General features: G+C 40.7%; 3 protein-coding genes and 2 long non-coding RNA genes across 8 annotated transcripts in view; 4 read left to right on the top strand and 1 right to left on the bottom strand.

The window, feature by feature from the left end:
• LOC114144886 (GTPase IMAP family member 4-like) overlaps positions 1 to 6,475 on the top strand; it is a 7,358-nt gene extending 883 nt beyond the window's left edge. The window contains exons 2-3 of the mRNA XM_028018113.1: positions 1,054 to 2,131; positions 6,468 to 6,475. Coding sequence (XP_027873914.1) covers positions 1,054 to 2,131; positions 6,468 to 6,475 — 1,086 coding nt within the window. The remainder of the gene's footprint in view (positions 1 to 1,053; positions 2,132 to 6,467) is intronic.
• A 1,690-nt stretch (positions 6,476 to 8,165) lies between these two features.
• Positions 8,166 to 27,472, bottom strand: part of LOC114144953 (actin, cytoplasmic 3-like) — a 19,536-nt gene continuing 229 nt past the window's right edge. Inside the window, exons 2-10 of one of the 3 annotated variants that reach the window (XM_028018221.1) lie at positions 27,000 to 27,124; positions 26,803 to 26,931; positions 26,467 to 26,577; positions 26,294 to 26,378; positions 26,053 to 26,214; positions 25,776 to 25,967; positions 25,495 to 25,676; positions 9,685 to 9,690; positions 8,166 to 8,330 (exon numbers count right to left, since the gene is read on the bottom strand). In XM_028018221.1, the coding sequence (XP_027874022.1) occupies positions 8,181 to 8,330; positions 9,685 to 9,690; positions 25,495 to 25,676; positions 25,776 to 25,967; positions 26,053 to 26,214; positions 26,294 to 26,378; positions 26,467 to 26,577; positions 26,803 to 26,931; positions 27,000 to 27,122 (1,140 nt within the window). In that variant the 5' untranslated portion in view covers positions 27,123 to 27,124 and the 3' untranslated portion in view covers positions 8,166 to 8,180. Of the gene's footprint in view, positions 8,331 to 9,684; positions 9,691 to 18,301; positions 18,557 to 24,842; positions 25,290 to 25,494; positions 25,677 to 25,775; positions 25,968 to 26,052; positions 26,215 to 26,293; positions 26,379 to 26,466; positions 26,578 to 26,802; positions 26,932 to 26,999; positions 27,125 to 27,472 lie in introns of those variants that run through there. The other 2 variants (XM_028018223.1, XM_028018222.1) reach the window with 2 other exon arrangements.
• On the top strand, positions 13,417 to 13,699 carry LOC114144957 (uncharacterized). Its single transcript, XR_003595590.1, has 2 exons — positions 13,417 to 13,533; positions 13,610 to 13,699. It is a non-coding gene; the product is annotated as an uncharacterized LOC114144957 (long non-coding RNA).
• LOC114144956 (uncharacterized) lies at positions 14,496 to 16,344 on the top strand. Its single transcript, XR_003595589.1, has 4 exons — positions 14,496 to 14,671; positions 14,923 to 15,024; positions 15,385 to 15,538; positions 15,617 to 16,344. It is a non-coding gene; the product is annotated as an uncharacterized LOC114144956 (long non-coding RNA).
• On the top strand, positions 17,664 to 23,527 carry LOC114144952 (golgin subfamily A member 6-like protein 7). 2 transcript variants are annotated; one of them, XM_028018218.1, is made up of 5 exons: positions 17,664 to 17,744; positions 19,252 to 19,379; positions 19,543 to 19,599; positions 20,261 to 20,320; positions 22,022 to 23,527. In XM_028018218.1, exons 3-5 carry the CDS (start codon positions 19,581 to 19,583, stop codon positions 23,254 to 23,256), a joined length of 1,314 nt encoding a protein of 437 aa, XP_027874019.1. In that variant the 5' UTR covers positions 17,664 to 17,744; positions 19,252 to 19,379; positions 19,543 to 19,580; the 3' UTR covers positions 23,257 to 23,527. The 2 variants fall into 2 exon arrangements, with proteins under 2 accessions (XP_027874019.1, XP_027874020.1); XM_028018219.1 differs by lacking the exons at positions 17,664 to 17,744; positions 19,252 to 19,379 and adding an exon at positions 18,859 to 18,885 and having other exon boundaries at positions 19,561 to 19,599.

Raw genomic sequence — 27,472 nt, 5'->3', positions numbered from 1 at the left:
GCATGGAGTTTGCATGTTCTCCCTGTGCATGCGTGGGTTCTCTCCGGGTACTCCGGCTTCCTCCCACAGTCCAAAAACATGACTGTCAGGTCAATTGGTTTCTCTAAATTCTCCCTAGGTGTGAGTGTGTGTGTGCATGGTTGTTTGTCCTGTGGGTCTCTGTGTTGCCCTGCGACAGACTGGCGACCTGTCCAGGGTGTACCCCGCCTCTCGCCCGGAACGTAGCTGGAGATGGGCACCAGCAACCCTCCCGACCCCATTAGGGACAAGGGTGAACAGAAAATGGATGGATGGATGGATGGATTATTGTGATGTGAGAACCAGCACCATATTTTGCCATATTTGTTTCTGGCCCCAGTATTTGTTTTTGATTGAAAGCTCTTGTCTGATCAGTTCATTCCTGTTTTTTTTGTTTGGTTCTTTGTTTATTATTGTGTTCTGTTCATTGTGCATATTGGATTCTGATAGATATTGTTCTCTTCTGCTTCTTTTGAAGTTTATCTCCTTTTTCTAGCTTCTCTGTTAATTATTGTATTTCCTCATTCTGCCAGTTTACTCTCTTTCACAGCTGTTCTCAATCATCTGATTGTCATTCTCCACTGTTTACTCAGAATTGAAGTGTACTGGTATTTTTTGTCCTTTGCTGGTTCTGTGATCGGTTATCACGGCATGGTGTGCAGTCCAGAGACCGAGGCCTTTTTCAGAAAACACAGTTAGTGGAAACTCAAGTTCAGAAAGTCTGCTGTCAGTTAACTCCAAGGTTATAGACAAAAATGCTAACTGTTTTGTTATAATCAGTTTTAAGGAAAATTGAATTGTATTTTTCAGTTGATAAAGTAACTCCAGGTTTAAACAGAGTGAGGAATGTTTTCACGGTGCACCCTGTGATAAATTGCAGCTTCTAGAAATAAATATGTAGGAAAAGTTAGGTCAAAAATTAGTTGAATTAAATCCCAAACTATAAACCACAGAAAAAAACATAACCCACACAAAGCTGCATTAGCATTAGCATTAGCATTAGCAGTCAAACAGATCCTATAAGACTCATCACAGACCATTGTTCTTTTTCATGTACTTTTTCTCACAGGCGTTAAAGAGAATCCAAACAACGTCAGAATTGTTCTGATTGGGAAAACTGGCAGTGGAAAGAGTTCAACAGGAAACACCATCCTGGGTAGAGAAGAGTTTGAAGCAAAATTGAGTCAAAAATCTGTCACAAAGGAATGTGTGAAAGCAAAGACTGAAATAGATGGACGGTCAGTTTTTGTGGTTGACACACCTGGACTTTTTGACAATAGTTTGAGTCTTAAACAGACTCAGGATGAGCTGGTGGAGTGTGTTACTCTGGTAGCTCCAGGTCCTCATGTCTTCCTGCTGGTTGTACAGATCGGCAGATTCACACCAGAGGAGAAGGAAACGGTAGAAATGATCAAGAAAATCTTTGGGAAGAATTCAGAGACGTTCACCATCGTTCTTTTAACTGGAGGAGATTCACTGAAGAAAAATGGCATCACTGTTGAAGATTATATTGAAAAGGAAAGTGATGATTCTTTCAAGAATCTGATCACTGACTGTGGAGGAAGATACCATGTGTTTAATAATTCTGATGTAGAAAATCGTTCTCAGGTCAGAGAGCTGATCAGGAAGATCGACGACATGGTGAAGGAAAATGGAGGAAGTTTCTACACCAATGAGATGCTGCAGGCGGCCGAAGCTGCTATACAGAAGGAAATGCAGAAAATTGTAAATCAGAGAGAAGAAGAAATTAACAAGAAGGTCAAAGAACTTGAAAGAAACATTTCAGCAGAAAAAGAGGCCATGAAAAGAAGACTGGAAGAAGAAATTGATCAGCAGAGAAAAATACTGCAGGAAATGGAGGAAGAGATCAGTAGAGAAATTGAGCTGAGAAAGAAAGAACCAAAATCCAAGGAGAGAAGAGAGAAGTGGAGGAAAATTCAAGAAGAAAAGGAAAAGATACTGTTGATGGAGGAGCTGGCAGTTTTAGAGGAAAAGATGGAATCAGGAGTAAAAGGTGAAGCTGCTGATGAATCATTGGAGATAAAAAGAAGAGAACTGGAAGAGAAATTAAGGCTGATGGACGAGGAACGACAAGAAGGGCATGAAAAGAGATGTGAGGAAGAAAAACAAAGACAGCTGAGGGAGGAGATGAGAATTAATAACCTCAAAGAAAAATATGAAAAGGAGAAAGAAAAATATGGAACAATGGTTAAAGAGAAAACATCAAAAGAACTGCATGAAAATGAGTTCAAACAACTGGAGGAGAAGCACAAGAAAGAGATAGAAGATATGAGACAGAAACTGAAGGAAGGAGTTAGAAAACAAGCAGAGATCAAAGGAATGGTCAAAGTTTTCAATCCTTACATACCAATAATTAAACACTTTGACAAGACATGCAAAATACAGTAATAATTTATCCTCATGAAGACAGGCAGACATTATCAATATGTGATGAAACAGCAAGTGAAGAAGAAAGAAGAAATGAACTCTCCCTAGAACTCTGAAAGTTGATCTTATTTGTTTCTCACTGACTTAAAATGAATATTTATTATTTTCAGAAAACTTTACAGACATGAATCTTTATGATCAGACGCTGCGTGGTTCAGTGGCAGAGCGGGTTCACCTCATGTTCTGGGTGATTTCCTGCTTTCTGCCTTCAACATGCAGGCAAATGGAAACAACCAGTGGAATAAAAACCTTTGGGTGAAACTTTATCTGAAGTTTCTGACATGATGCTGTTATGAACACGAAGGAGTCTTCATGAATGGTTATGACTCTTGTCTTTTGGTAAATAATGACACTATATTGTAATATTGAACTAAACGTTGCATTGAATATAAATCTATTAAAAGTGTCAAGACTCCTTCATGTTACTAACAGATGTCATGTCAGATTTATGCTCCCCTTCAAATAAAGAGTCACCAAAGCTTGTTGTACCAAGTCTTTATTAAAATCATGAATGACTGATAAACTAAACAATTTAGTATTTCATAATTGCTTATAACGGTCAAAATGTTAAAAATGTAAATGATTCAGTAACTAATTTTTATTTTCTTGTAGATAAAATAATATTGAAGCATTAAAAAGTTCAAAAACAATCACCAGAATTTAGACACATATTGCACTGCTTATAAAAATTAAGATTCTGTTATGAGCTTAATTTTTCAAATGTTGAAAAGATTGTGAAAAATGTTGATACATATGTGAAATTAATATTTTTATTTTGTTAAAGCCATTATGATGTGTTTATTCTCACTGCAGGACTTTGAGCTAAAAAAGACTCCAAACAGAAAAATAACAGGTTTTGTTTTTCTGATACATTTTTCACACATATCAACATCCCTTAAAATGAAATGTAATTATTCTTTTTATTATTATTTTGCAAAGGTGTGTTATTCTGTATTGTAAAATAAAAATAAAATGTTGTTTTTAAATGACATCAGGTTTCCTGGACTAAATATTTATTTAAAAGTTTTTCTCTTTTTTCAAAAACGTAACATGTGACCCTTTGTTTAGAAGAGAGTCGGGATTAAACAATGAAAAACAGTTTTCAAGATGTGGAGAGCAAGTTTAGAGAACCAATCAGCAACATATGGCAGAAGTGGGACCCAATTAAAAAAAACATTGAGTTAATTACAGTAATTAACTGATTGCAATTAATCTCATGTTGATTTAAAACTATATATCAACAAAATAAAATCCAGCTCATAACCCATAAAATTGGAAAATTACTGACTAAATAGACATATAAGTTCAGCAACAAAAATATTTATATTTTGTTCTTCAGGCAAAGAAGCTTCCCAGACTAGTCCTGCAGTTTGTTTAGACGCTGACATTAGTGTCCACAGAACGTTAGTTCAGCATCAAGATGCTGTTTTAGGCTTGAAAGCTTCTCTAACATGCTAACTCCTTTTAGCACAACTTGAACACAACAAAACAAAACAAAAATCAATTGATTGCATTAAAAGTCATGCAGTTAATCAAAATTGACACATTGAAGTCCTAATTTATTGCAAATAGTTTAAGCGGAGTAGTAGTAATAAGTTTGGTTGTGATTCAAGTTACTGCACATAATGTTGGTTATCCACAGAAATTTAAAACATGTTTCACACCATAGAGGAAGTTGTCAGGTTTAAACACCTATTGAGAGATTTAACAAACACAAGAAAGACAAGAGAGTTAGATTCTTTTGTACTCGCGAGGAGAACAGCCAGAGATGTTTTCAGCCTCACATCTCTTCGTTCTGAAAACATGTGTGTCCGTTCTCCATTTTTATTGCTGTTAGGATCCCTGTTACAGAGAGCGTCTCAAAGGGGCGGGGAAAACACTTCAGTCACATGATTGCAACGCAAATGCTACTCACTAACAAAACACATGGTATCTACACACTAGATCAGTGGTTCTCAAACTTTTTTTAGTGATGTACCCCCTTAAAAATATATTTTTAGTCAAGTACCCCCTGACATGGGCAAAACATTTTCGGAATAAAAAAGAGGTACAGAGATCGTGGACATAAATCCCATTAAAACATACTTTTCCATGTACGTTCTGTACTTTGTCGGCTTTGGTTTTGCCTTCTTTTTCACTTTATCTGTACTTTCAGCAGCATTGCTGCTATGCTTTAGCCACGTCTCCATAGTTACAGTGTAATCATGATAACGACAGGTCGTTGACGAGTGCCCTGGGTCCGTGGGTCAAACTAACTTGGTGGGGGGGTCTGTTTTATTTTAAAGGATATTGAAACTAAATACTGAATATAAAATTCAGTGCATGAACACACATTTATATTTTATCGAACTTTTTACAAAATAATTTTTCCCAAGACTTATTATGAGGAGCCTACTGATTTTTTAAAGATATTTTGAAAAGCTTCACGTACCCCCTGCAATACCTCCATGTACCCCCAGGGGTACGCGTACCCCCATTTGAGAACCACTGCACTAGATTATTCTGTTCCAGACACAGGATAACACAGAGCAAGTTGTACGTCTTCATGGCAACAGTTTTATATCTAGCAGGTCAAGGATGCAGAGGTTTCTGCTGAGCGATAACCTGTTGAAAACAGTTTCTCTGCTCTTCCTCAGAGGCCTTCTGAGAAAGGAATCAAAGTAATTCAACAACACAGAAACTTTATGCTAAGATGAAACAAATAAAGGCATATAAGACAAGAACATTATAAAGGCACTTGAAACAACAAATATTTGATAACAATATATACAATTTACCTAACATTTCCCTCCTGTTTATCATATATTTGTTCCAATTCTCATATCCCTCCAAAACAGCCACTTCAAACGATTTTCCAGCCAGGAGTTCATTTTTAGGAGCACAAATATGCTTACACTCAGGGACCATACTCAGTCCAAAGGTTAGGATCTGGATACAGGTCAGGAGAATCCTCATCAGAGTATTCTTTGTCAGTCTCAGGATCTTTGACTAACAAAGGATACATCTGTGCCATCCGGTCCTCCATGGGAGAGATTGCTGTGGTAATGAGACGGTTAAACAAGGAACGCAGACAAGGAATACAACAACATCCACACAAGGTTAGAATGGCAGCAAAGACTGCAATTGATACTAAGACAGAGGACACAAGGGTTCGGTACTTTCCAAAAACATCCATCCATGCATCCCACATGGAAGTATTCACACCAGAGAGTTCTGTCATTTTGCCATTAAAGGTACGAAGACCCGCAATGGCCTTCGTCAGGCTCCCATCAGCTGCTGTGTTATTCGGCAGAAATGTGCAGCACCTTTCTCCAAAGATGGCACACACCCCCTTTTTCAGCTAGCAGCATGTCAAGAGCTCTGCGGTTTTGGAAAGCCATCAGTGAGGTAGCGGCCAGCTGCTCGTGCACTGCCTCGAAACCAGCCTGTGTCCAGTTGCCCAGTTTTTGTACGTTGTAATGGATGTAATTAATTCTGTCTACGTTTTTGTTCACCGTACACCACCAACATCTGCATGAGAAACAGGGCTAAAGTCATTGTTTACAGTGATTACAGCAGCACACATGGTGTCTGAAAGATTTCCTAATCTTTTCCCAGACCCTGTTATATTTACACATGAGAAGTTACCCAGAGCTATCTTTTTAGAAAAAAAAGGTTTCTCCTCATCTGCTGCTGTAAGGGGAAATATTGAATCATAAATCACACAGGTGCTATTATGTTTAGTTTTAGTCATTACTTCTAATAAACATTGTTTTGTAATGGTTGCTGGAGTCACACGAAGTAGAGGCCTTGGTTCCATACATACTACACAATACAACAGTCGTTCCCTGATGAAAACACAAAATAAAAACAAAAACAACATATTTACTCGCCATTTCGTTAAAAGTGCCAGCTTGTTCAGCTCCTAAAGACACTACAGGGTTGTGGACAATCTTCGCCAGTTTTGAGACGACTAAACTATTTGGTTTAGCCCCCTGTGTACGCTGGACTTTGCCCTGTAGGTCGGTGAGCGTCCCAAGCTGCTTTTCCTACTTTTGAAATGAAATTACCTTTTTACAGTGTGTCAAATGCACCCAAGTGGATCTTTCTGATATTTTTAAAGCAGTGGGGTGTAGTCAGCAACACCTGACTACAAGAAGTCCCGCCTGTTGAGACATGCGAAACGCCATGGCTCAATAATATCACACATTCCTTTGTATCGCATTTGCATAATAGTTTGGTTGTTTACATCTACCACTTTCATTTATGCTGCTACTGTTAGTTATTTGATTGATTAACCTAGTACCTCTAAAGAATTGCTACCTATTATTGTCATCAAATTTCTCAAGGTAAACACTCCTGCCAAATGACCATAGTTGGTTCTTCTTACTTTCTCAATGAAAATGAACCATTCCAAAATTAAATCAAATTCTCAAATTCCTTAATTTCCCTCAATTTTATTAATTTAATTATTAATCAATTAATCCCAGATGAAAGATTTCTAAACTCCATTCTAGAAAACACATTACTTTTATTCATTTTTAATCAATTCAGAGTAACTAGTTACATTTACTAGGATGGCTCAAAGTACCAAATTTCACTGAACTTTGCATTTCAAATTCACTATATTTTCAAATATCAAATGGTTAATAATTTGATTAGTTACTCAGTTCCTATATACAGTTTGTTTGTTATTTTTATTTTTACATTTTCTTTTCTGTTCTAATCACACATATTCATACTATGTAATCACAAATCAACAATAACACAACAAACAAAGCATGAAACATTTAGTCTAGTCGTGGTCAGTCTATTCACAGAATTTTTCTTTTTGTTCAAATTGTTCATCAAATTTTACTGAAGCTACAAGAATTTTCCAAATGTTTTGGCATCTTTTAATGTTTTAACGTTTTAAACTTTAATCTCCAAGATCTTATATTTAATTAACATGTGCACTTTCTAAAAAGATATCTCTCAAGCTCATGTTAGGACCTAATAGTTAATAATTTCCTGCTGCAGAAACTTGTCACCAATTTCAATAACATGTAGATTCACTTCTTTTTCTCAGAATGAAACTCTAATTTAAATATTCAATTGAAATGCAGCAAATACTTTAATGATCCACAAAACACTACTGTTTAACTCTATAATTATCAACACTTAGAGATTTTAAAAAAAAAAATTTCAATCAGAAAAACCCTTAAGTTTCAGCTTATTTGCAAAACTTAATAGTTCAAATACCTCTTTCCTTCTTTCTATTTTGTTTTCAGGATTATTTTATTTCGTCAAAGATCCTTGCCCTTTTTCTTAAAAGAAAAGCTTCAAAACAAACAGAATAATTTATTTTTTAGCATGATTGAAACCTTAAAGATTACCCCATTTATGTTGGGAATCGGGGTTTTGGGGGGTTTCCTTTTTGCTGCTGTTTCATTCCTTATCCACCAGATGGCGTCTACAGGCGGAGGTTTCTCTGGAGGGACGGGCCTTGGTTCAGCGCACCGGTGTTTAATCACCTCTTCAGTCATGGAGCTTAAGAGGAGCGGACTACCAGTACTTCGTCGCTTGAGTGTTAGCCTATATGGTACTCTAAACCCCTAGAGAGCTACCTCCGAGCCTTTCCAGAAAGATCCTCTGAGTATCCCTCTCGTTGTTTTTCCTCCTACAGCTATTCCTTCGTGACGCCAAGCGGCCTCCTTGAAGAATCCTTCCTGGTTTGACTCACCTCGAGACACCACCTACCCACGGGTTGCCCGAGCCCCGTTTCCGTTCCTTCGGCCGGATCTCAAAGCCTCTTCTGGATTATTCGGCGGATTGTGGATCCGCTCCTCGTCTGTCCTCCACCACAGAAAACACTGGCCCGCTCTCTGCCGCAGCCTCCTCCGATCCTCCTGGACGCCACTCGAACTTACTGTAAGCCAAGACCCGGTATCCACCGGAGTGCCTCCAGGACTGTCATCATCATTTTCCCAAGTAAGATCGGCTACTACTCTCACAGCTCCCATTTCCGATTACCCCTGAACTTACAATTCCCTCTGCTACTTCTCAGTGTGCCGACCTTCCCCAGAAGCCCTCTCCTGACAGTTCGTCGTTCTATCCACCGAATCTGTGTTTACATTAATAAACTATATTTTGCTGATCTCTGTTCTCCAGTGGTGTTCTGCATGTGGTTAAGAAAATTAGACCTCACCATGACAGAACACTCAAGCCAACCGTCAAACCCTGCAGATGCCATTAGGAGAACATTGTCAGAACAACAGGCCCTACTTCAATCTCATGAATCCGCCCTACGTGAGCTGTGCACCCGTCAGGCCGAAACCAACCAGCACTTATTAGATCTAACAAACTTCTTGCAGAACTCCGTTCCACAAACTCCACCTTCTACTCCTGCACCAGCTCCCAATCCGGTTCAGTCGGTCCGCCCCACGTTTTCCGAGGTCCGACCACCTACACCAGAAAGATTTTCTGGTGATTTAGACAAGTGTAGGGGTTTCATCTTACAGTGCTCGATAATGGTTAATCATGCTCCCCAAAGTTTTGAACAGGATAGCGCGAAGATTGCCTATGTCCTTTCGTTACTGTCAGGTTGAGCTTTAAGTTGGGCTGAAGCCAGATTTCCCATCCCCGACAACTATGGGTGCACTTTTGCTGAATTTCTAAGGGAATTCAAACTAATTTTCAGTCAAGAGTCGGACAAGACGTTTATTTCACGGGAGTTGTGGAAAATGAAACAGGGGCAGCGAACCGTAGCGGATTTCGCAATCGACTTCAGAATAAAGGCCGCAGCATCAGACTGGAATGCGGCTTCGTTAAAGAGTGCCTATTTCCACGCTTTAAATGAACAAATCAAGGATGAATTGACCACCTTAGATGAACCGGAGACTTTAGAAGAGCTAATAAGTCTTACCATTCGCCTCGACAATAGGATCCGCTCTTGAACTAAAGAAAGAAACCGAAGAGAACCGCAAGCTAGAGCATATTCAGTTCCCGCTCCGACTCATTCTGTAACACCTCCACAGATTCCAACGGAGCCCGAGCTGATGCAGATCGGTCATACTCGGCTCACGCCGGAGGAACGACATAAAAGGATGACCTCCCGTCTCTGTTCATACTGCGGGTCTCCGGGTCATTTCATCGCTCACTGCCCCGTCCGGTTAAACTCCCAGGTCCGCCAGTAGTTGTGAGGAGGCTGGCGGACCAAGCTCGGAGGGAGGATTCTCCTCGCCTTTTATTTCCAGCTACTCTGATCTACAAAGATCAGCCAGTCCCATTGTCTGTTCTCGTTGATTCCGGCTGCGAACAAAATCTGATAGATCTGTCATTCGTCCAGCAGATGGCGATCGAAACAGTGTCACTTCAGGTTCCCCTCCGAGTCTCTGCGCTAAATGGCAAAGCCTTACCGCAAATTACACACCAAACTAAACCGTTGAAGTTAACTATTTCAGGAAATCATAGCGAACTAATCTCATTTTTTGTTTTTCCCACCGCTAATTCCCCCATAATTCTAGGATTTGACTGGTTACAACAACATAATCCACACATAAACTGGCTGGACAAACATATTGAATCCTGGTCCACGTTCTGTCATTCATCTTGCCTCCGTTCAGCAGTTTCTCCAGTTCAGACACCAGCAGAACCACCCGAAGCAGACCCTCCAGACCTGTCATCCATTCCTCCTGAATACCTCAATTTAGCACCAGTTTTCAGTAAGAAAAAAGCTCTTTCTCTACCGCCGCACCGCCCGTATGACTGCGCTATTGATCTTCTCCCAGGTGCCCCACTACCCACCAGCCGCCTGTATAACATCTCTCGACCAGAACGAGAGACAATGGAAAGTTACATTAGGGACTCATTAGCTGCAGGCACAATTCGTCCATCCTCCTCTCCCTTGGGCGCAGGTTTTTTCTTTGTTGGCAAGAAGGACGGCTCGCTTCGACCCTGCATTGATTATAGAGGACTGAATCAGATAACTGTGAAAAACAAGTACCCTCTGCCCCTGTTGTCATCCGCCTTCGAACCGGTTCATGGTGCCACTATTTTTTCAAAATTGGATCTCAGAAACGCATACCACTTACTCCGAATCCGCCAAGGGGATGAATGGAAGACAGCATTTAAAACACCCATTGGTCATTATGAATATCTGGTTATGCCTTTTGGATTATCTAGTGCCACGGCTTTCTTCCAAGCACTCGTTAATGATGTCCTGAGGGATTACCTAAATGTATTTGTTTTTGTGTATTTGGACGATATCCTGACCTATTCTAAGTCCCTCGCAGAACACAAGAAACATGTCCGTCTGGTCTTATAACGACTCTTAGAAAACAAACTGTTTGTAAAGGCTGAAAAATGTTAATTTCATAAAGCATCAGTTTCATTTCTTGGTTTTGTTCTTGAAGGTGGGAGAATCAGACCTACGGAGGAGAAAATAAAGGCTGTTTTGGCGTGGCCGATTCCCGAGACACGTAAGCAACTACAAAGATTTCTCGGGTTTGCCAATTTTTATCGCCGATTTATTCGAAACTACAGCCAAACCGCCTTGCCATTAACTGCCCTTACATCAACCAAGACCTCTTTCTGTTGGACCCCAGAGGCAGATGCGGCTTTCAGACAACTTAAGACCCTTTTTGCCAGTGCGCCCATACTCATCCAACCAGACCCAACAAAACAGTTTATCGTCGAGGTTGATGCATCTGATACCGGAGTTGGAGCTGTACTCTCACAAGTTTCCGAGTTAGATAACAAGACTCATCCTTGTGCTTTTCTCTCACGCAGATTATCTTCCCCGGAACGCAATTATGATGTGGGCGATCGTGAACTTCTGGCAATTAAGTTGGCCCTGGAGGAGTGGCGGCATTGGCTGGAGGGGGCCGAACATCCTGTGCTGGTTTGGACTGACCATAAAAATCTATCATATCTTAAATCAGCTAAAAGGCTAAATCCCCGGCAATCCCGATGGTCTTTATTCTTTTCTAGATTTAACCTCTCTATTTCATACCGGCCAGGAACTCGAAATGTCAAACCTGATGCTCTGTGTCGCCTGCATTCTTCGAATGACTCGGAGAAGATTCCAGCCACTATTCTGCCCCCCAGTTGCACGGTTGCAGCAGTAACGTGGGAAATTGAGGATCAAGACAGACAAGCCCAACAATCAGAACCAGCTCCTGTCTCTTGCCCCTCTAATAGGATCTATGTACCTGCTGCGGTCCGGGCCAGGTTTATTAATTGGATCCATGCGTCCAAGTTTTCTGGACATCCAGGGGTTAGCCGCACTATATCGCTTATAAACCGTAAGTTCTGGTGGTCATCTATTCACAAAGACGTTAAAGAATATGTTCTGGCATGCCCAGTATGTGCTAGAAATAAAGCTTCCCATCAACCTCCATCAGGGCTTCTTCAACCGTTACCCGTTCCTAAACGTCCATGGGCTCATATTTCTGTCGATTTTGTCTCTGGCCTACCTCCGTCTAATGGCATGACCACTATTCTTACAATTATTGATCGTTTTTCTAAGGCCTGTCACTTAATCCCTCTTCGTAAACTGCCAACCGCATTTCAGACGGCTCAACTTCTAGTGAAGCATGTTTTCCGTTTGCATGGCATTCCTCAGGAAATACTATCTGACAGAGGACCTCAGTTTATTTCTCAAGTCTGGAAAAATTTCTGTAGGGCGCTCAATGCTAAAGTTTCTTTATCCTCGGGATTCCACCCACAGACTAATGGCCAATCTGAACGTATGAACCAGGAATTAGAGTCAACACTCCGCTGTTACACCTCAACTAATCCCTCTGACTGGAGTCAATTCATTTCATGGGTGGAATATGCCCACAATAGCCATGTCTCTGCCGCTACTGGTCTGTCTCCATTTGAAATTTCTCTAGGTTACCAGCCACCATTAACTCTCATCCGAGGAAGACGACATCGCTGTCACTTCCATTCGACACCACATCCGTCGCTGCCAGAACATCTGGAGGAACACAATACACGCCCTCCACAACACGGCCGAACAGAACAAGCGGCTGGCCGATCGCAAATGAACTCCTGCTCCTTCCTACGCTTCTGGTCAGAAGGTTTGGCTATCCTCCCGTGATATTCCGTTGAAGTCTATGTCCAAGAAGCTTTCTCCCAGATTTATCGGCCCCTTTGAAATAGAGTCCATTATCAATCCATCAGCTGTTCGTCTACGCCTCCCAGCCTCTCTGCGCGTCCATCCCTCTTTTCATGTTTCACAGATAAAACCCGTCCAAACCAGCACGCTATGCCCTCCTTCCGAGCCCCCTCCTCCCGCCCGAGACATAGATGGTCACCCAGCTTATTCTGTCCGTCGGATCGTGGACTCCCGTCGGCGAGGTCGTGGGTGGCAGTACCTCGTCGACTGGGAGGGCTACGGTCCGGAGGATCGTTCTTGGGTCCCTGGCTCTTTTATTTTGGACCCGTCTCTCATTAGGGATTATCGGGCTTCTTGTTCTTCCCGGCCGCCAGGTGGCGACCGTTGAGGGGGGGGTACTGTTGGGAATCGGGGTTTTGGGGGGTTTCCTTTTTGCTGCTGTTTCATTCCTTATCCACCAGATGGCGTCTACAGGCGGAGGTTTCTCTGGAGGGACGGGCCTTGGTTCAGCGCACCGGTGTTTAATCACCTCTTCAGTCATGGAGCTTAAGAGGAGCGGACTACCAGTACTTCGTCGCTTGAGTGTTAGCCTATATGGTACTCTAAACCCCTAGAGAGCTACCTCCGAGCCTTTCCAGAAAGATCCTCTGAGTATCCCTCTCGTTGTTTTTCCTCCTACAGCTATTCCTTCGTGACGCCAAGCGGCCTCCTTGAAGAATCCTTCCTGGTTTGACTCACCTCGAGACACCACCTACCCACGGGTTGCCCGAGCCCCGTTTCCGTTCCTTCGGCCGGATCTCAAAGCCTCTTCCGGATTATTCGGCGGATTGTGGATCCGCTCCTCGTCTGTCCTCCACCACAGAAAACACTGGCCCGCTCTCTGCCGCAGCCTCCTCCGATCCTCCTGGACGCCACTCGAACTTACTGTAAGCCAAGACCCGGTATCCACCGGAGTGCCTCCAGGACTGTCATCATCATTTTCCCAAGTAAGATCGGCTACTACTCTCACAGCTCCCATTTCCGATTACCCCTGAACTTACCATTCCCTCTGCTACTTCTCAGTGTGCCGACCTCCCCCAGAAGCCCTCTCCTGACAGTTTGTCGTTCTATCCACCGAATCTGTGTTTACATTAATAAACTATATTTTGCTGATCTCTGTTCTCCAGTGGTGTTCTGCATGTGGTTAAGAAAATTAGACCTCACCATGACAATTTACCCAAAACATTTCACCTTACAGCTTTAAAGCTCATTATCCTTGGTGCTGTAGAAAATCAAATGTTTGTCTTTAAGCTGTTCCACACTTTTTCTTTAGATTTCTTTTCCCCATTTTCCCTTTTTAGTGCTAATTCTAACCAAAAATCTACATTGTCATTCCCTTGTTTGCGCATTTTCTTTGGATTTGACTTTGTTTTTTTTTAAATTATGTTATACTGCAGTAAAGTTAGTTTTTGTGAGTTTAGACGGCCGTCAAAGTTATAGTTTGTTATCCATTTATCTAAATGTTTTATTTTACCCGGATCCTGTTTTTCGACATATTTCCAGTCATTTGATGTTAAACTATCTGTCGGCTTATTTTTACTTATCCCTTTCCCCATTTTTTATGAAAATTTGGCCCAGTTTGTCGACGCCTAGGGAGTCCTAAAAACTGGGGTTCTGTTCAGTAGGCCAGCAATTGAAACAACCTGTTGAGGTAACCCACGCTTCAACTCTTTCGAGTGGGGGTTCTTACCTCTGCATCCTCAAGAGGTTTGCTGGTTACAATCCTACTGTTTTATATGAGGTAAAATACCAAGTGGTATTTATACCTCCAATCACACTCACAGTCACACACTTTTTTAATGTTTTTATTTTTGTCGCGGAATTTAAGCGCCTGTTCTCGCAGGACTCCGCGAGAAGGACCTCGCTGCAGCAAACAGAAAGGGGCAGACCTTTCCGTCAGTCCCATACCTTATTTGGAAATGGGACTATTGCATTCCGGAGATGAAGGGGGCGCTATTTTCATAATCACTAGTATAAATACCTTAAAGACGCGGAGTTAAGAGGAAAGGAAGAAGAAAGAAAGAGGTTCTTCCACTGGTGTTCGGCGCACGATCAACAATGCAAAACTCACAAAGTCAACAAAAGGTATTTTTACCTTCTTAAAATGTTTTCACATAGTAAATCAATACGCTTTTCTAGATTAGGTTGAAAATACAATTAACAGCTGTAAACTAGTGAAATTCGTAATTCATCCAGGGGAAGGCTAGTTTTAGCATGTAGCATAGCTAATTATTATCCCGCTGGGCACCATTAGATAAAAATAGAAAAGTAGATAAGATGTATAATTGAGAAATGTATTTTATGCTCAAACTTTATTTTTTATTTTCATTATACAGATCCACGTATCTATTTGCAACATGAACATAAATATTTCTGTTCCCTTTGCTAATACAAGCTACAGAACCATTTAGCACAAACTGCTATGGTTCAACATAACGGTATGTATAACTACACTTGAAAAATATAAAATATTTTTTACATACCAGTTTTCTAGTGTTTTTCTTTTATTTTTAAAGGTTAATCTTTTTTAAATATGTTTTGTACACCAATGTTAAATTTCTGGAAAGTCTAATATATTTTATAAACTAATAGCTGCCATTATATTTGGGTGTAGTACCCAGATGTGATACTCTAAAGACGAGTAGCACTACTTCAATATAGTTTTAGTAAGTAACTGCAATAAACTACACTAGTAAGAGTAACAAAGTATTTGGTGAAATGGCAATTATTAACTACTGTTTTACTGATCATAATGTGCAATGTGATTTTTTATTTTGTTTGTTTTTTGTTTTTTTCAGATGCCTCTGAATGTTCTTGAAGCTGTTCTCCAGGAGGTGGCGCTAGCACAGGGAGACTCAGCTTACCTCACCTTGGCTTTGACCTGCAGGTGCTTTGAAGCCGTTGAGTCTGACCCAGTTTTCAGGAAGAAGACTCACTTTGCTTGGCTGGATGGTAAGGACCTTTGACTTTTTTCACCTAAAACATGTGAAATTAGATTTCAACTACATGAAATCAATTTTTCATTAACAGGTGAGATCAACTGGGGCAAATTTTCAAAAACATTCAAGGCAGAAAACCGGATTCCTTTTGCGGTTGTAACATGTTTTTCCTGCAACCGGTGATATAAAGACTGTGGGCTTCACCGGCAATGGAAGACGAGGAGAGTACCCTGGTTACTACTGTGATGGCCGACCTGGACACTGCACTGACTGTCAATACTGAATGCAAGGAGAATATTAGTTGCTTTCCTCAGTCTTTCACACATTTCAGTTGTCACACATTGTTAGTTTATTTTTGTGACATGCCATTTTAAATCATTTCTGCTAAAGAATATTTGCCTTTTGACTTGTGCAGTCATCCTTTTTAATAATGTGTTCGTTCAATATTATTTACATTTTTGAATGTTCCTTTTGTTGTAGTTCAGTTGATTTACATTATTTAGTTTTCATAGAAATGGTGCCGTTTCCACACAAAGTTACATTGTGGCTGTAATTTGTTGGAGAGAGTAGAACCAATAATGTAGTTGTAAATATATTGTAACAGTGTTGTTTAACAATAGGATAACCTTGTTTTAAAAAGTTTAAATGCAAGCAAAGCTAATAACTTGCAATATTTTATATGTGTAAATACAATGTTTCCTATACTTTTTGAACAATGACTGGAATCAAAGTTTCTTTACAAACCTGACATACAGCTAAGTTTATGTTTTAACAGAATCAACTGTTGGGTTTTTTGTAATAAAGTAGCATATACAGAAACATATTGTTCAGATACAAAGTCATAATACAAACATAAGATTAAAGGTATCCTGACTTTATGAAGAGAGATGAGCCCGGCGCCGTTAGGCTGGGATGGAGACACATGATCAGGTGATTGGCTGAGCAGGTGAGATGAAGACAGTTATAGTTAGAAATTACACATTGGTTTAATTTATGTAACCAGTGACTTTATTCAAAAAGGTTTTCATATAGAAAAAAGATCGAGCCCCAAAGATTATTTCTTGTCAAATAAACTTTCTAAAACTTTCTCTCTGTGTGAGTCTTTCCAGGTTGAAGCTACATTTAAAGTTTTAAATTAATCACTTTGGGTTTTGCAACAATTGGATATTTAAGGTCTTCATTTTATGAATCGATTGATAGAATTGATATGGAATTTATAAAAATGGAATAGTGGGACACCAGTCAGTTTACTGGTTGAACTGGAGTCCTTATAGAAAACGTTTCCAATGAGACATTATGGTAAACAATGATAACAGCTGAGCCAGGTCACCTGCAACCAAAAATATTATAGTTTTCTGAATGGCACTTGTTAGAAGTTCAGATGTCCTTTGGTTTGTTTGTAAATTATATTCACAATGTGAATAATAAGAAAAATATTTGGCAAATAAACAACAAAAGTGCTCTGTGAATGGACGTACTAAGTTGGCCAAAATTGTTGACTAAATGTTTTACAGACCAAACCTCTTTTCCATCTAGTTCTTATTTAATAAGCCAGAGGCCATTATATTTTAGATTTTAACTTATTTATTTTAAGAGTACCATTCACAACATCAAAATATATTATTTGAACTTCATTTGTTTATATCTGTTTTCTTAATCTGCGATGGACAGGCGATCTGTCCAGGGTCAGCAGCCCTCATGACCCCACTATAGGGATCAATCATGATAATTAATGGATGGATAAATGTGCTCTTAATGTACATTTGTCTCCAAAATATTGATTTGATTTATGTTTTATTACTTTTGTTTGAGATAGATTGGGTGTAAGGATAGATAAATACATCTCCATAATGTTTCCTTATTGTTGCTTATTCTAGATTGTTTGTTACTAATATAATTTTAAATAAAGATTTAAAAATAAAAAAGGGACATACCACGTGACATATCACGTTTTGTAGCCATTTCTTTACTATTTAATTTGTATTTTTAATGTTGAAAGTGTTCTTGGGTGTTTTAAAAGGCGTTGTCAAATAAAATACGTTATTATTAGTATAATTATTATAACACGGTCGGTACAGGAAATAGTGTCACTAGCGCCCCCTTGATTTCCGGAATGAAATAGTCCCATTTCCATATAAGGTATGAGACTGACAGCGGTCCGGCCCCGCCCCTCTCTGTTTGCTGCAGCGAGGTGGACTTGGAGAACAGAGCAGCTGACGGTGAGTAAAGTTTGTTAATTTGACACAGAAAGAGGTGAAAGTGTCAGGATTCTGTCAGAGGAGATTTATAGAAAACTCAACCAGATGTGACTCTGCAGGAAAACCAAACTAGATCCACTAAAGACACTAAATGACGTGTTGAACATGGCGGACAATAAAAGTCCGTCGCTGTGAAGTAAATGTGTCTCAGTTTGTTTTAATTTATTATATCGGATGTTTTAACCTGCGAACAGCAAATATTCTGTGTTAAAGCGAATAAAAGAGACTCGGTGACGTCAATGGAAGGGAAAACATGTGACACGCAAAGTTACATATTTATACTCAAACTACTGCTGTAGTTCTACAACTACTTCTAATACTAATACTCATTTATTTGGATTCTCTTACAGTACAAACTTGGATCATAAGTTTCCAGTAAAGTTTGTTAATTTGACACAGAAATTAACACATCTAGACTCTAACATCAGAACAGTTAAAGACAGACTTACAGTAAACCAGCACCCACCAGTTTTACGTTCAAACAGCTGCTGTTTGCTTTTCTTTTTTTATTGCTTTTCTTTTTTTATTATTCTGATGAAACTTCCGGTTTTTGTTCTGCTGTTTTGGGCAACAATCTAAGAAACAAACAAACATCGAACCAATATTTAATGTTGACCCAGATTTCAGCTGCAGCCCGTCCAGAACATTAATATTTTTACCTCTGTATCCAGTTTCTCCTGATTGGTTCATGTCCAGCTCTCAGCTGATCTGATTGGTTCATTTCTATCAGGCTCCTGCCAGAGAGGAGGAAACATTTTGATCCTTCAGATCTTCTTACAATAGTTGATATGTAAATTTAGAAAGTAAAACTTAAACAATCCTAATATTTTAAAACCTAAAACTTTTTAATGCTTTCAGATTGATCTGAAACATGCAAATCCAAATAACTGTTATTTTAATATTCATTTAATACTTTTTATAATCTAAAATAATTATTTTGATTCAGTTTTGTGTTGGAATAAATGCACAGAATTTACCCTTTTTACTGTCATACCCAAAGTATTCATACTGACTGGTTCTGCTGCTGGTTCTGACCCGTTTCTCCTCCTAGTTCTGGTTCTGACCCGTTTCTCCCCCTGGTTCTGGTTCTGACCCGGTTCTCCTCCTGATTCAGACCCGGTTTTCCTCCTGGTTCTGACCCAGTTTTCCTCCTGGTTCTGGTTCTGACCCGGTTCTCCTCCTGGTTCTGGTTCTGACCCGTTTCTCCTCCTGGTTCTGGTTCTGACCCAGTTTTCCTCCTGGTTCTGACCCGGTTCTCCTCCTGGTTCTGGTTCTGACCCGTTTCTCCTCCTGGTTCTGGTTCTGACCCAGTTTTCCTCCTGGTTCTGACCCGGTTCTCCTCCTGGTTCTGGTTCTGACCCAGTTCTCCTCCTGGTTCTGGTTCTGACCCGTTTCTCCTCCTGGTTCTGATCCGGTTCTCCTCCTGGTTCTGGTTCTGACCCGGTTCTCCTCCTCGTTCCTCCCTCAGCCACAGCGCCCTCTCCTGGCAGCCTGCAGTAACAGCAGACGTTGTGGATCCTGATGAACAGAATCTGGAAACATGGAGGAATTTTCTTCTTCTGCATCGACTGAATGAACTCTGGACTTCCTGTTCTGGTTGGTGATGAGAGCAGAAGCAGAACCGAACATTTTAATCATTTTGATCATCATGACTTCTGTTTTCTGTTCATCTCTGAAGTCATCCTTTCTATATTTGCATATTTTGTTGCACTGATGTGAAAATAATTTATTTGCATGTTTTCTACTTTAAATCTTGAAGGAATCTGAATCCTCTGGTCACCAGGGCAACGTGACATCATGGCGTCTGCAGAACCTGGTGAGTAACGACCACTCCGCTCTGAGAGCCACACATGATTTTATTTATTAAAAATGAAAAGAGACTTTGAACTGTTTCTGTAAACCAGTTCATCCCCATAACTGACTGACTGTCACTGTGGACAGTTTGCTTTGGCTGTCAGATCCATATTACTGATGATGAAAAGCTGAAGGAGGGTCTATTATGGAACCAAACTGTTTTACTGGTTTTATTCTGGATGTTTTTATTGATCTCCACTAAACTCCACTGGTTCTGGATGTGAACGCTGACCGGCTGAACTTTAAAAAACACTCTGACCCTTTATCAGCTGTTGAACTGCAATGTTAATACTAAATGAAGCAACACCTCTAACATCATAAACAGAAAATGTATTTCATCTTTACACACATATGTATGTAATCCTACAGCAGAAACATTGTCCAACTTCAAAATAAAAATGGTGGCTGGATGTTTCTGGTTTCTGTGAAACTTTTCTCTGAAGTTTTTTCTTCTCCAAACTAAAGAGTCTGAGCTCAACTGTTAAAGTCCTGAATGATGAACATTTACTTCAGACCTCAGCCTGCTCAACTTGATAAAAGTCCATATTTTTCCAGTAACAATAACCAGCAGGATGTTATTCTAAGATTACCTGATAATAACTCAGGTGTTTTTACCTTTTCAGTGCCAGATGTTGTGGAACCATTGAAGCGCTGCGGCAGCAACGAGCTGCTGCGTCCAGACAGTAAGTACGACTGAAATGAGTCCAGATAATCATTTCTAGATTAGTCTGTGTAGTTGGTGCATTTGAAGATGAAAAATTATTCTGCAGATTAAAACCATAAACAGTTCAGAGTCATAATGTTTCTCTCCTGTTTCCTCTGATTCTGCTTGATGTCACTGAAAAGTTTCCACAAAGCTTAGAAAACTCTGACATCATCATCTTTTATTTACCAAAATGTTTAAACATACAGAGAACTTAGTTTATCTAAAATAAACTTATATATAATATTATTATGGTATTTAGTAACTTTATTCATCCTAACTGACCTAAAACTGGAAAATCTATGAATTAATGTGAGACTGAGAATATTGGTGTTTGGTACAGTGTATGTAAACCTTTTCATTCAAAGGAAACATGGCCGACACAGATTTACAGCAACCCGTCATGCTGAAGATGCACGGGGCGACAGTGGGAAGGAAAGCGCCTTAGTCTGGATTTGGTCTGATTGTACTTAAAATATAATAAACTAACAAATTGGAGTAAAAGTATAAAATTAGCAACGTTGCTTCCCATTCACCTAACCAATGAGAGCGCAGATCAGTGAATGATGTCACACCCAGCGCGTGTGCGTTCCAGTAGAAAACCAGTAGAAAACCAGTGGCCGCTGTCTGTTAATGCATCCAATCTTAGCAGTGTATGGTTTGCTATTATTTTACCTCTATATTTAAAATAAATGGCAGCCATATTGGATTTGAGAGCTGAGTTGGTGAAGACGTTCTGAGTCCTGGAGCCGTTTGGATGGAACATAAACATGAAGTAAATAAATCGACTTTCAATCAGTTTTTTGCACCAAACAGTTAATAATAATAAACACGTTTTCACTGAGGCTCTGTAAGAACAATATGAATGAAATAAGTAATTATTAATATGACAGGAGCAGGCGGTGGGTGGTGGGCGTGTCGATGTGGGCGTGTTGATGTGGGCGTGGCCTCACCAGGTATGAATTGAAGGTCACTGACCTGCTGGTTTTGTGTTTATGAGGAAGCGGTGAGCGGGGCGGTCAGTCCTTCAAAGTTTGGAGCATAATAATAAAAATGGAATAAATTGATAAATGTGACAGAACAAAGAAATGATCTGGAGTTACCATCATTAGTTTACCATGTTTTTAATAATAAAACGTGTTTATTATTATTAACTGTTTGGTGCAAAAAACTGATTGAAAATTGATTTATTTACTGCATGTTTATGTCTGTTAAGGTTGAGATATAGCAGCTCTTTAAACCATTCAGTCAACCAGCAACACAGACACACAATTAAAACTGTCAGATGATTTATTACCTGAGATAATAACTCAGAAATATAGGTTGGATGTATGTTTATTTCTTTCCTACTTACGGAAAGTTTCTGTTTATATCACAGGTTTGTGGTGCCTTTCTATAATAAAGAAAGATATAAAACTTCAGATATTTCACAATAAGATATTAACATTCATGGAAAAACCTCACATAACCTTATAGTAAAGCAGAAAGTACGGCGCCCACCGTAAGAAAGGCTTACAGTATATAATTATGCTGCATAACTGACCAGTACAGTTTTGCGAGGGAAAGCAAAAGAAAAAAAAATCCCCATGTCCCTTATGGGGCTCCGTACTTTCCAACTTTCTGGTTTGGTTCTAAATGTTTTATTTTTTCCACTCAGACTTTCTTTCATTTTTATTTCCAGTGTCTGAGCAGAAGGATGAAGACGAAGGTTTAACTATGGCTGTGAAACGCAAACCTTTAAACCTGGTTCTGTTTGGTCCAAGGGAACCACTGAAGACGGCAGCAGCCAAGGTCATTCTAGGTCACAAGGATCTTCCTTCAGAGTGTGTTAGAAAGCAGGGAGAGGTGTTTGGACGTGGGGTTTCTCTGGTGGAGCTGCCTGCGCTGTATGGAAAAGCTGAGCAGGAAGTGATGGAGGAATCCTTCAGGTGTGTCTCCCTCTGTGATCCTGAGGGTGTCCACGCCTTCATCCTGGTCCTACCTGTGGGTCCCCTCACTGATGAAGACAAGGGAGAGTTACACACCATCCAGGACACATTCAGCTCTAGAGTCAACGACTTCACCATCATCCTCTTCACTACAGAGTTGGATCCTGAACATCCAGATGTTGATAAGTTTATAAAGGAGAACAAGAACATCCAGGATCTCCTCCAGATCTGTGGAGGAAGATATTTTGTTCTGAACATCAGAGACAGATGGCAGATCAAAGAACTGATGGAGACGGTTTGTGGTGAAAAGTCCAGTGTTTTCTCAACAGAAATGTTCACCAAGGTGTTGATTGAGAGGATTTTAAAAGTTGAAGCAGAACTACGGGATGTGAAACAGAAGAGTGAAGATGAGCAACAGTCAACAAAACAACTCAGGGAAGAGACAGAAGAAGTAAAGAAACAGGAAGAAGAGCTGAAGAAGAAACACAGAGAAGAAACTAAATCTCTGCAATCTCAACTTGAGCAGCAAAGAAAACAGCAAATTCAAATGCTGAAAGAAAAGGAGGAAATAATAGAGAATGAACGCGAGAAGAGAAAGAAGGAGCGAGAGGAAGAGGACAGAAGATGGAGAAAACAGGAAGAACTGCAGCGGAAAGAGTGGAAACAAAAACTAGATGCTTCAGAAAACCGAGTTAAAGTTGAGCGAGAGCAAAGAGAGGCGGCTGAGAGGAGGCTGGACCAGAGCAGACGAGATCGGACCAGAGACCGGGACGCTTGGGATAAAGAGAAGGTCGGCATCCTGGAGCGAATGCACCAGGACCTGAAACAGAACCTGCAGGAAACCAAGCAGAACCTGGAGGAGGAGCGAGAGCGCAACAGGAAGCTGCAGGAGGATTTCTACCTGAAGAGGAGGAAGTGGACGTATCTGGGCTTCGCTTTGCTGCTGTCAGTGACTCTAGTTTTATTATATGTGTATCAAAGCCATTAACTGCTGGACCCAAACCGGACCGAACATCTTGACCCGGCTGGAGTCTGGGTCATGTTCATATAATAATGATAATATTGGTGATGATTTTAATGTCATATTGACTTCCAGAGTCGTCAGTAGCTCTGAGTTTACAGGTTCTGGTTTTTTAACTCTAATACAGAAACAATCAGTGTTTGCATCAAACTATAATTAAAATGATTTTCTTTCTGCGCCGTTTATTGGTGCAGCGATGATGCATAATGTTAACATACATCACATGTATCTTAGTGAATGACATGGAAATATGAATATTTGTTTCAGTGAATTTGTCTGATTTTAGTTTTTTCATCTGGTTCTGCAGCTGATAATCTGTTATTAATCTGATATATTTACAGAATTGATTTCATTGTAATTCTGTGTAGATTTGGATTGACGGTGTTTTATATGAATGTTTTTCTGTAATGTTTTCACTGAAATTTCTTCTGACTTTGAGCTCAGATCCAGTTGAGGATTTTAATGAGAATCCTCTTGTTTCCTGTCATTCATGTTTTTGAGTTTTTTCCACCAAACTGAAACTGTTTCCTCCAGTCAGTCGGTTTCATGACAGGGTGAGGATGTGTCTCTGTCCACCTGGTGACAGAGATCAGTTCTTCTTTAGCTGTGAATATATAATGAGATGTTTCTATGAACACTTTTACCTTCAAATAGAAATAAAGACAAAGATTCTTTCTCTAGTTTTTGGACAGATTCATTCTTTCATGACAGAAATTTCCTCAAAGACTAAAATCTCAGTTCTTTTTTCTGAAACATTTAAAATCTGTGATCATTTTATAAACATAACCAGAACATCTGGTTTCAATCAGATGACCGTCTTTATTTTAGATACATTTCATAACTCATGAACATTTCAAAATGTGGTTTCATTAAATATTTCACAAGGTGGGACTCTTTATAGCACATCTTAAGTTAAACTTTCTGCACAGGTTCAGAATGAAGTTTATACCAAATCACTTCAATTTAAGTGTTTTCAGCTCTAAGTGTGAAAATGATTCATTTTATATTGACTCAGATTTATAGTCCAACTTTAATCAGGCTGATATTTGCTTGGTCAGGTTTAAATCTACAATATAAAGTTATAAAGTCAGATGCAACTTGCAGCATCTGGTTCCACAGTAAAAACTCATTTACAGTCAGAGCGTTTACACTGTGGCCATAAAACTTCACTATTTACTATGTATGATCCATCCAAGATGGAATGAAAATCTTTAGGATTAACCTTGTGACAGTTAATCCACAATCATTTCACACAATTCCTGTTTATTTTAAGCTGGACACTATAAAAAATAAAAACCTCATTTGTATCAGCTATAGGACTTTATGGAAATGTAGCCCATCAACTTAAATTGCCATAGTTGTCAAACTGACCAGTAGATGGCAGCAGAGCATTTTAACTTCAGGATGGATCCAGAGTGTTTAAGGCCTGCAGTCCCTCAACCTTTAATCTGGTCCCGTTTCCAGAAGGAAAGTTAAGTCCAGCTAACAGAGCTGACCGAGTCAGAGAGACTAGATTACTGCAATAAGGATAAAACAAAAAGTCAAGTAACAACTGGAGTACCAGGTGTAAACATTTTATTTCAGATCATGAATTTTACAATGATTTAATACTTTGGAAAGTTTCAGTGGCTGTTTTCATGTATTCAGTCACAGTTGATCATCCAGGTGGTGAATCTCTGAACAAACTGGGTCACGATTTGAAGTTACTGAAGTTTCTGTCCCAAGTTCATGTCAGGCTGAACTGAAACCATTGCTGTTGGTCTTGTTTGGGATGTTTGAGTCCGTTTACACAAGAGGAACCAGACGACCTTCTGGCTGGACGCAGCAGTAGAAAAGCAGACGGACCGCCGGGACGTCTAGAAACACTTTCTGTGGACGATGGCTGGACCGGACTCATCGTACTCCTGCTTGCTGATCCACATCTGCTGGAAGGTGGAGAGCGAAGCCAGGATGGAGCCGCCGATCCAGACCGAGTACTTCCTCTCTGGTGGAGCGATGATCTGTGCACAATGAAACCACAAGGCTAAGAAAAACAGCCACATTTGAGAGGATCTTAAATGATCCATGAAATATTCCATCAACTTGTTTCAAAATAACCAGCTGCATCAAGTTTCTGGATGACCTTTGACCTGTAAACTCTTCCAGACGTACTGCAGCAGATATGACCCCTGCAGGTCAGTGGGCCCTGAGGTCCAGCTGTCATACCTTGATCTTCATGGTGGGCGGGGCCAGGCCAGTGATCTCCTTCTGCATGCGGTCAGCAATTCCAGGGTACATGGTGGTACCGCCGGACAGAACCGTGTTGGCGTACAGATCCTTACGGATGTCCACGTCGCACTTCATGATGCTGTTGTAAGTGGTTTCATGAACACCAGCAGACTCCATTCCTACAGACAAGAGGTACCGTCACTGAAGTGGAACCAGCAAGAACTTAAACCCGACTGAAGAAGATCTGAAGTGATTTGAATCATTTGCTCATTACAGACCGAGGAACGACGGCTGGAAGAGCGCCTCTGGGCAGCGGAAACGCTCGTTGCCGATGGTGATGACTTGGCCGTCAGGAAGCTCGTAGCTTTTCTCCAGGGAAGAAGAGGAAGCTGCCGTATGCATTTCCTGCTCAAAGTCCAGAGCCACATAGCAGAGCTTCTCCTTGATGTCGCGCACGATCTCACGCTCAGCTGGAAGTCAGAATAAAAGGAGGAAGGTCACAGCAGAAAACAACGTCTGGCCTTATAGCTTAGTTTCATTCTGGGTGAGCCGTACCAGTGGTGGTGAAGCTGTAGCCTCTCTCTGTGAGGATCTTCATCAGGTAGTCTGTCAGGTCTCTGCCAGCCAGATCCAGACGCAGGATGGCGTGAGGAAGAGCGTAGCCTTCATAGATTGGGACAGTATGGCTGACACCATCACCAGAGTCCATCACAATACCTGAGAAAGATTAGAGTACAAGTCAGTAAACGATGCAGTCGAGTCGTTTCAGCAGCCGGCGCCGTTTCATAACCCCGACCTGTGGTACGACCGGAGGCGTACAGCGACAGGACAGCCTGGATGGCCACATACATGGCAGGAGTGTTGAAGGTCTCAAACATGATCTGGAACAGAAAGAGTTTCTCACTTCAGTTTACAGATCATGAAGCAGCAGAAAGTCTCTCCTCTGAACTGGGTCGGGTCAGAACCCACCTGGGTCATCTTCTCCCTGTTGGCTTTGGGGTTGAGAGGAGCTTCAGTCAGCAGGACCGGATGTTCCTCTGGAGCGACACGGAGCTCATTGTAGAAGGTGTGATGCCAGATCTGAAGAGTTCAGGTTGACAAGTTGAGACAGGAGCCGTGATGAAGGACAAGACAAACTGATCAGTTTAAGTTGGAGCAGCAAGTTTTGTATCAGCACATTTCAGTTCAGCTACTGAGCTTTAAACTCAGCAGGTTTTCCTGCTATAGTCACTGATAAACCAGAGCAACAGCAGCAAACTTTAAGCTCCCTGTTTGAACCAACAAGGTAACCTCAGGGTTGCTCACCTTCTCCATGTCGTCCCAGTTGGTGACGATGCCGTGCTCGATGGGGTACTTCAGGGTCAGGATGCCCCTCTTGCTCTGGGCCTCGTCTCCCACGTAGCTGTCCTTCTGGCCCATTCCCACCATCACACCCTGCACACAAACTCAGTCAAACCTGTTCACCGTCACACCCAGGCTGGTGAAGGCGATCCGGTTCCTACCTGGTGTCTGGGTCGCCCAACGATGGAGGGAAAAACGGCACGAGGCGCATCGTCCCCGGCAAACCCGGCCTTGCACATACCGGAGCCGTTGTCAACAACCAGAGCAGAGATCTCGTCCTCCATTTCTGGAGAGAGAAGACAGACGGTTTGTTTTCTTCCAGAGCTCAGCTGGTTTCAGCCTGAACTCAGTCAGGATGTGATGGAAACCAAACGCCTGGTTCCTCCAATCAGAGCTGCTGAGGGGAACCAGGCTGAGGAACCAGGACTCAGTTTATACGGTTCAATGGAGGTTCAACTGAATTAGAGAGGAATTTAACTCCAAGTAATTAATTACATTCAAATAAATTAAAAAAAACCTACATTTTAAGCAAAATTTAAATCCTTAAACTATGATTTTTATTTTTTTCTGACTTTAAAACATTTCAAACATTAAAAACAAGAGTTTCTCTAGAGACACCAACACACAGCAGGAC

This window comes from Xiphophorus couchianus, chromosome 5, assembly GCF_001444195.1.
Source record: "Xiphophorus couchianus chromosome 5, X_couchianus-1.0, whole genome shotgun sequence".
Lineage (NCBI taxonomy): Eukaryota > Metazoa > Chordata > Actinopteri > Cyprinodontiformes > Poeciliidae > Xiphophorus > Xiphophorus couchianus.
Note: the sequence above shows the minus strand (reverse complement) of the source record. Positions and strands in the feature narration are given on the sequence as shown.

Excerpts from the sequence above, each read along its gene's own strand:
- LOC114144952 (XM_028018218.1), top strand. Across the intron at positions 20,321-22,021 it reads CGAGCTGCTGCGTCCAGACA|TGTCTGAGCAGAAGGATGAA; the intron begins GTAAGTACGACT and ends TTTTATTTCCAG.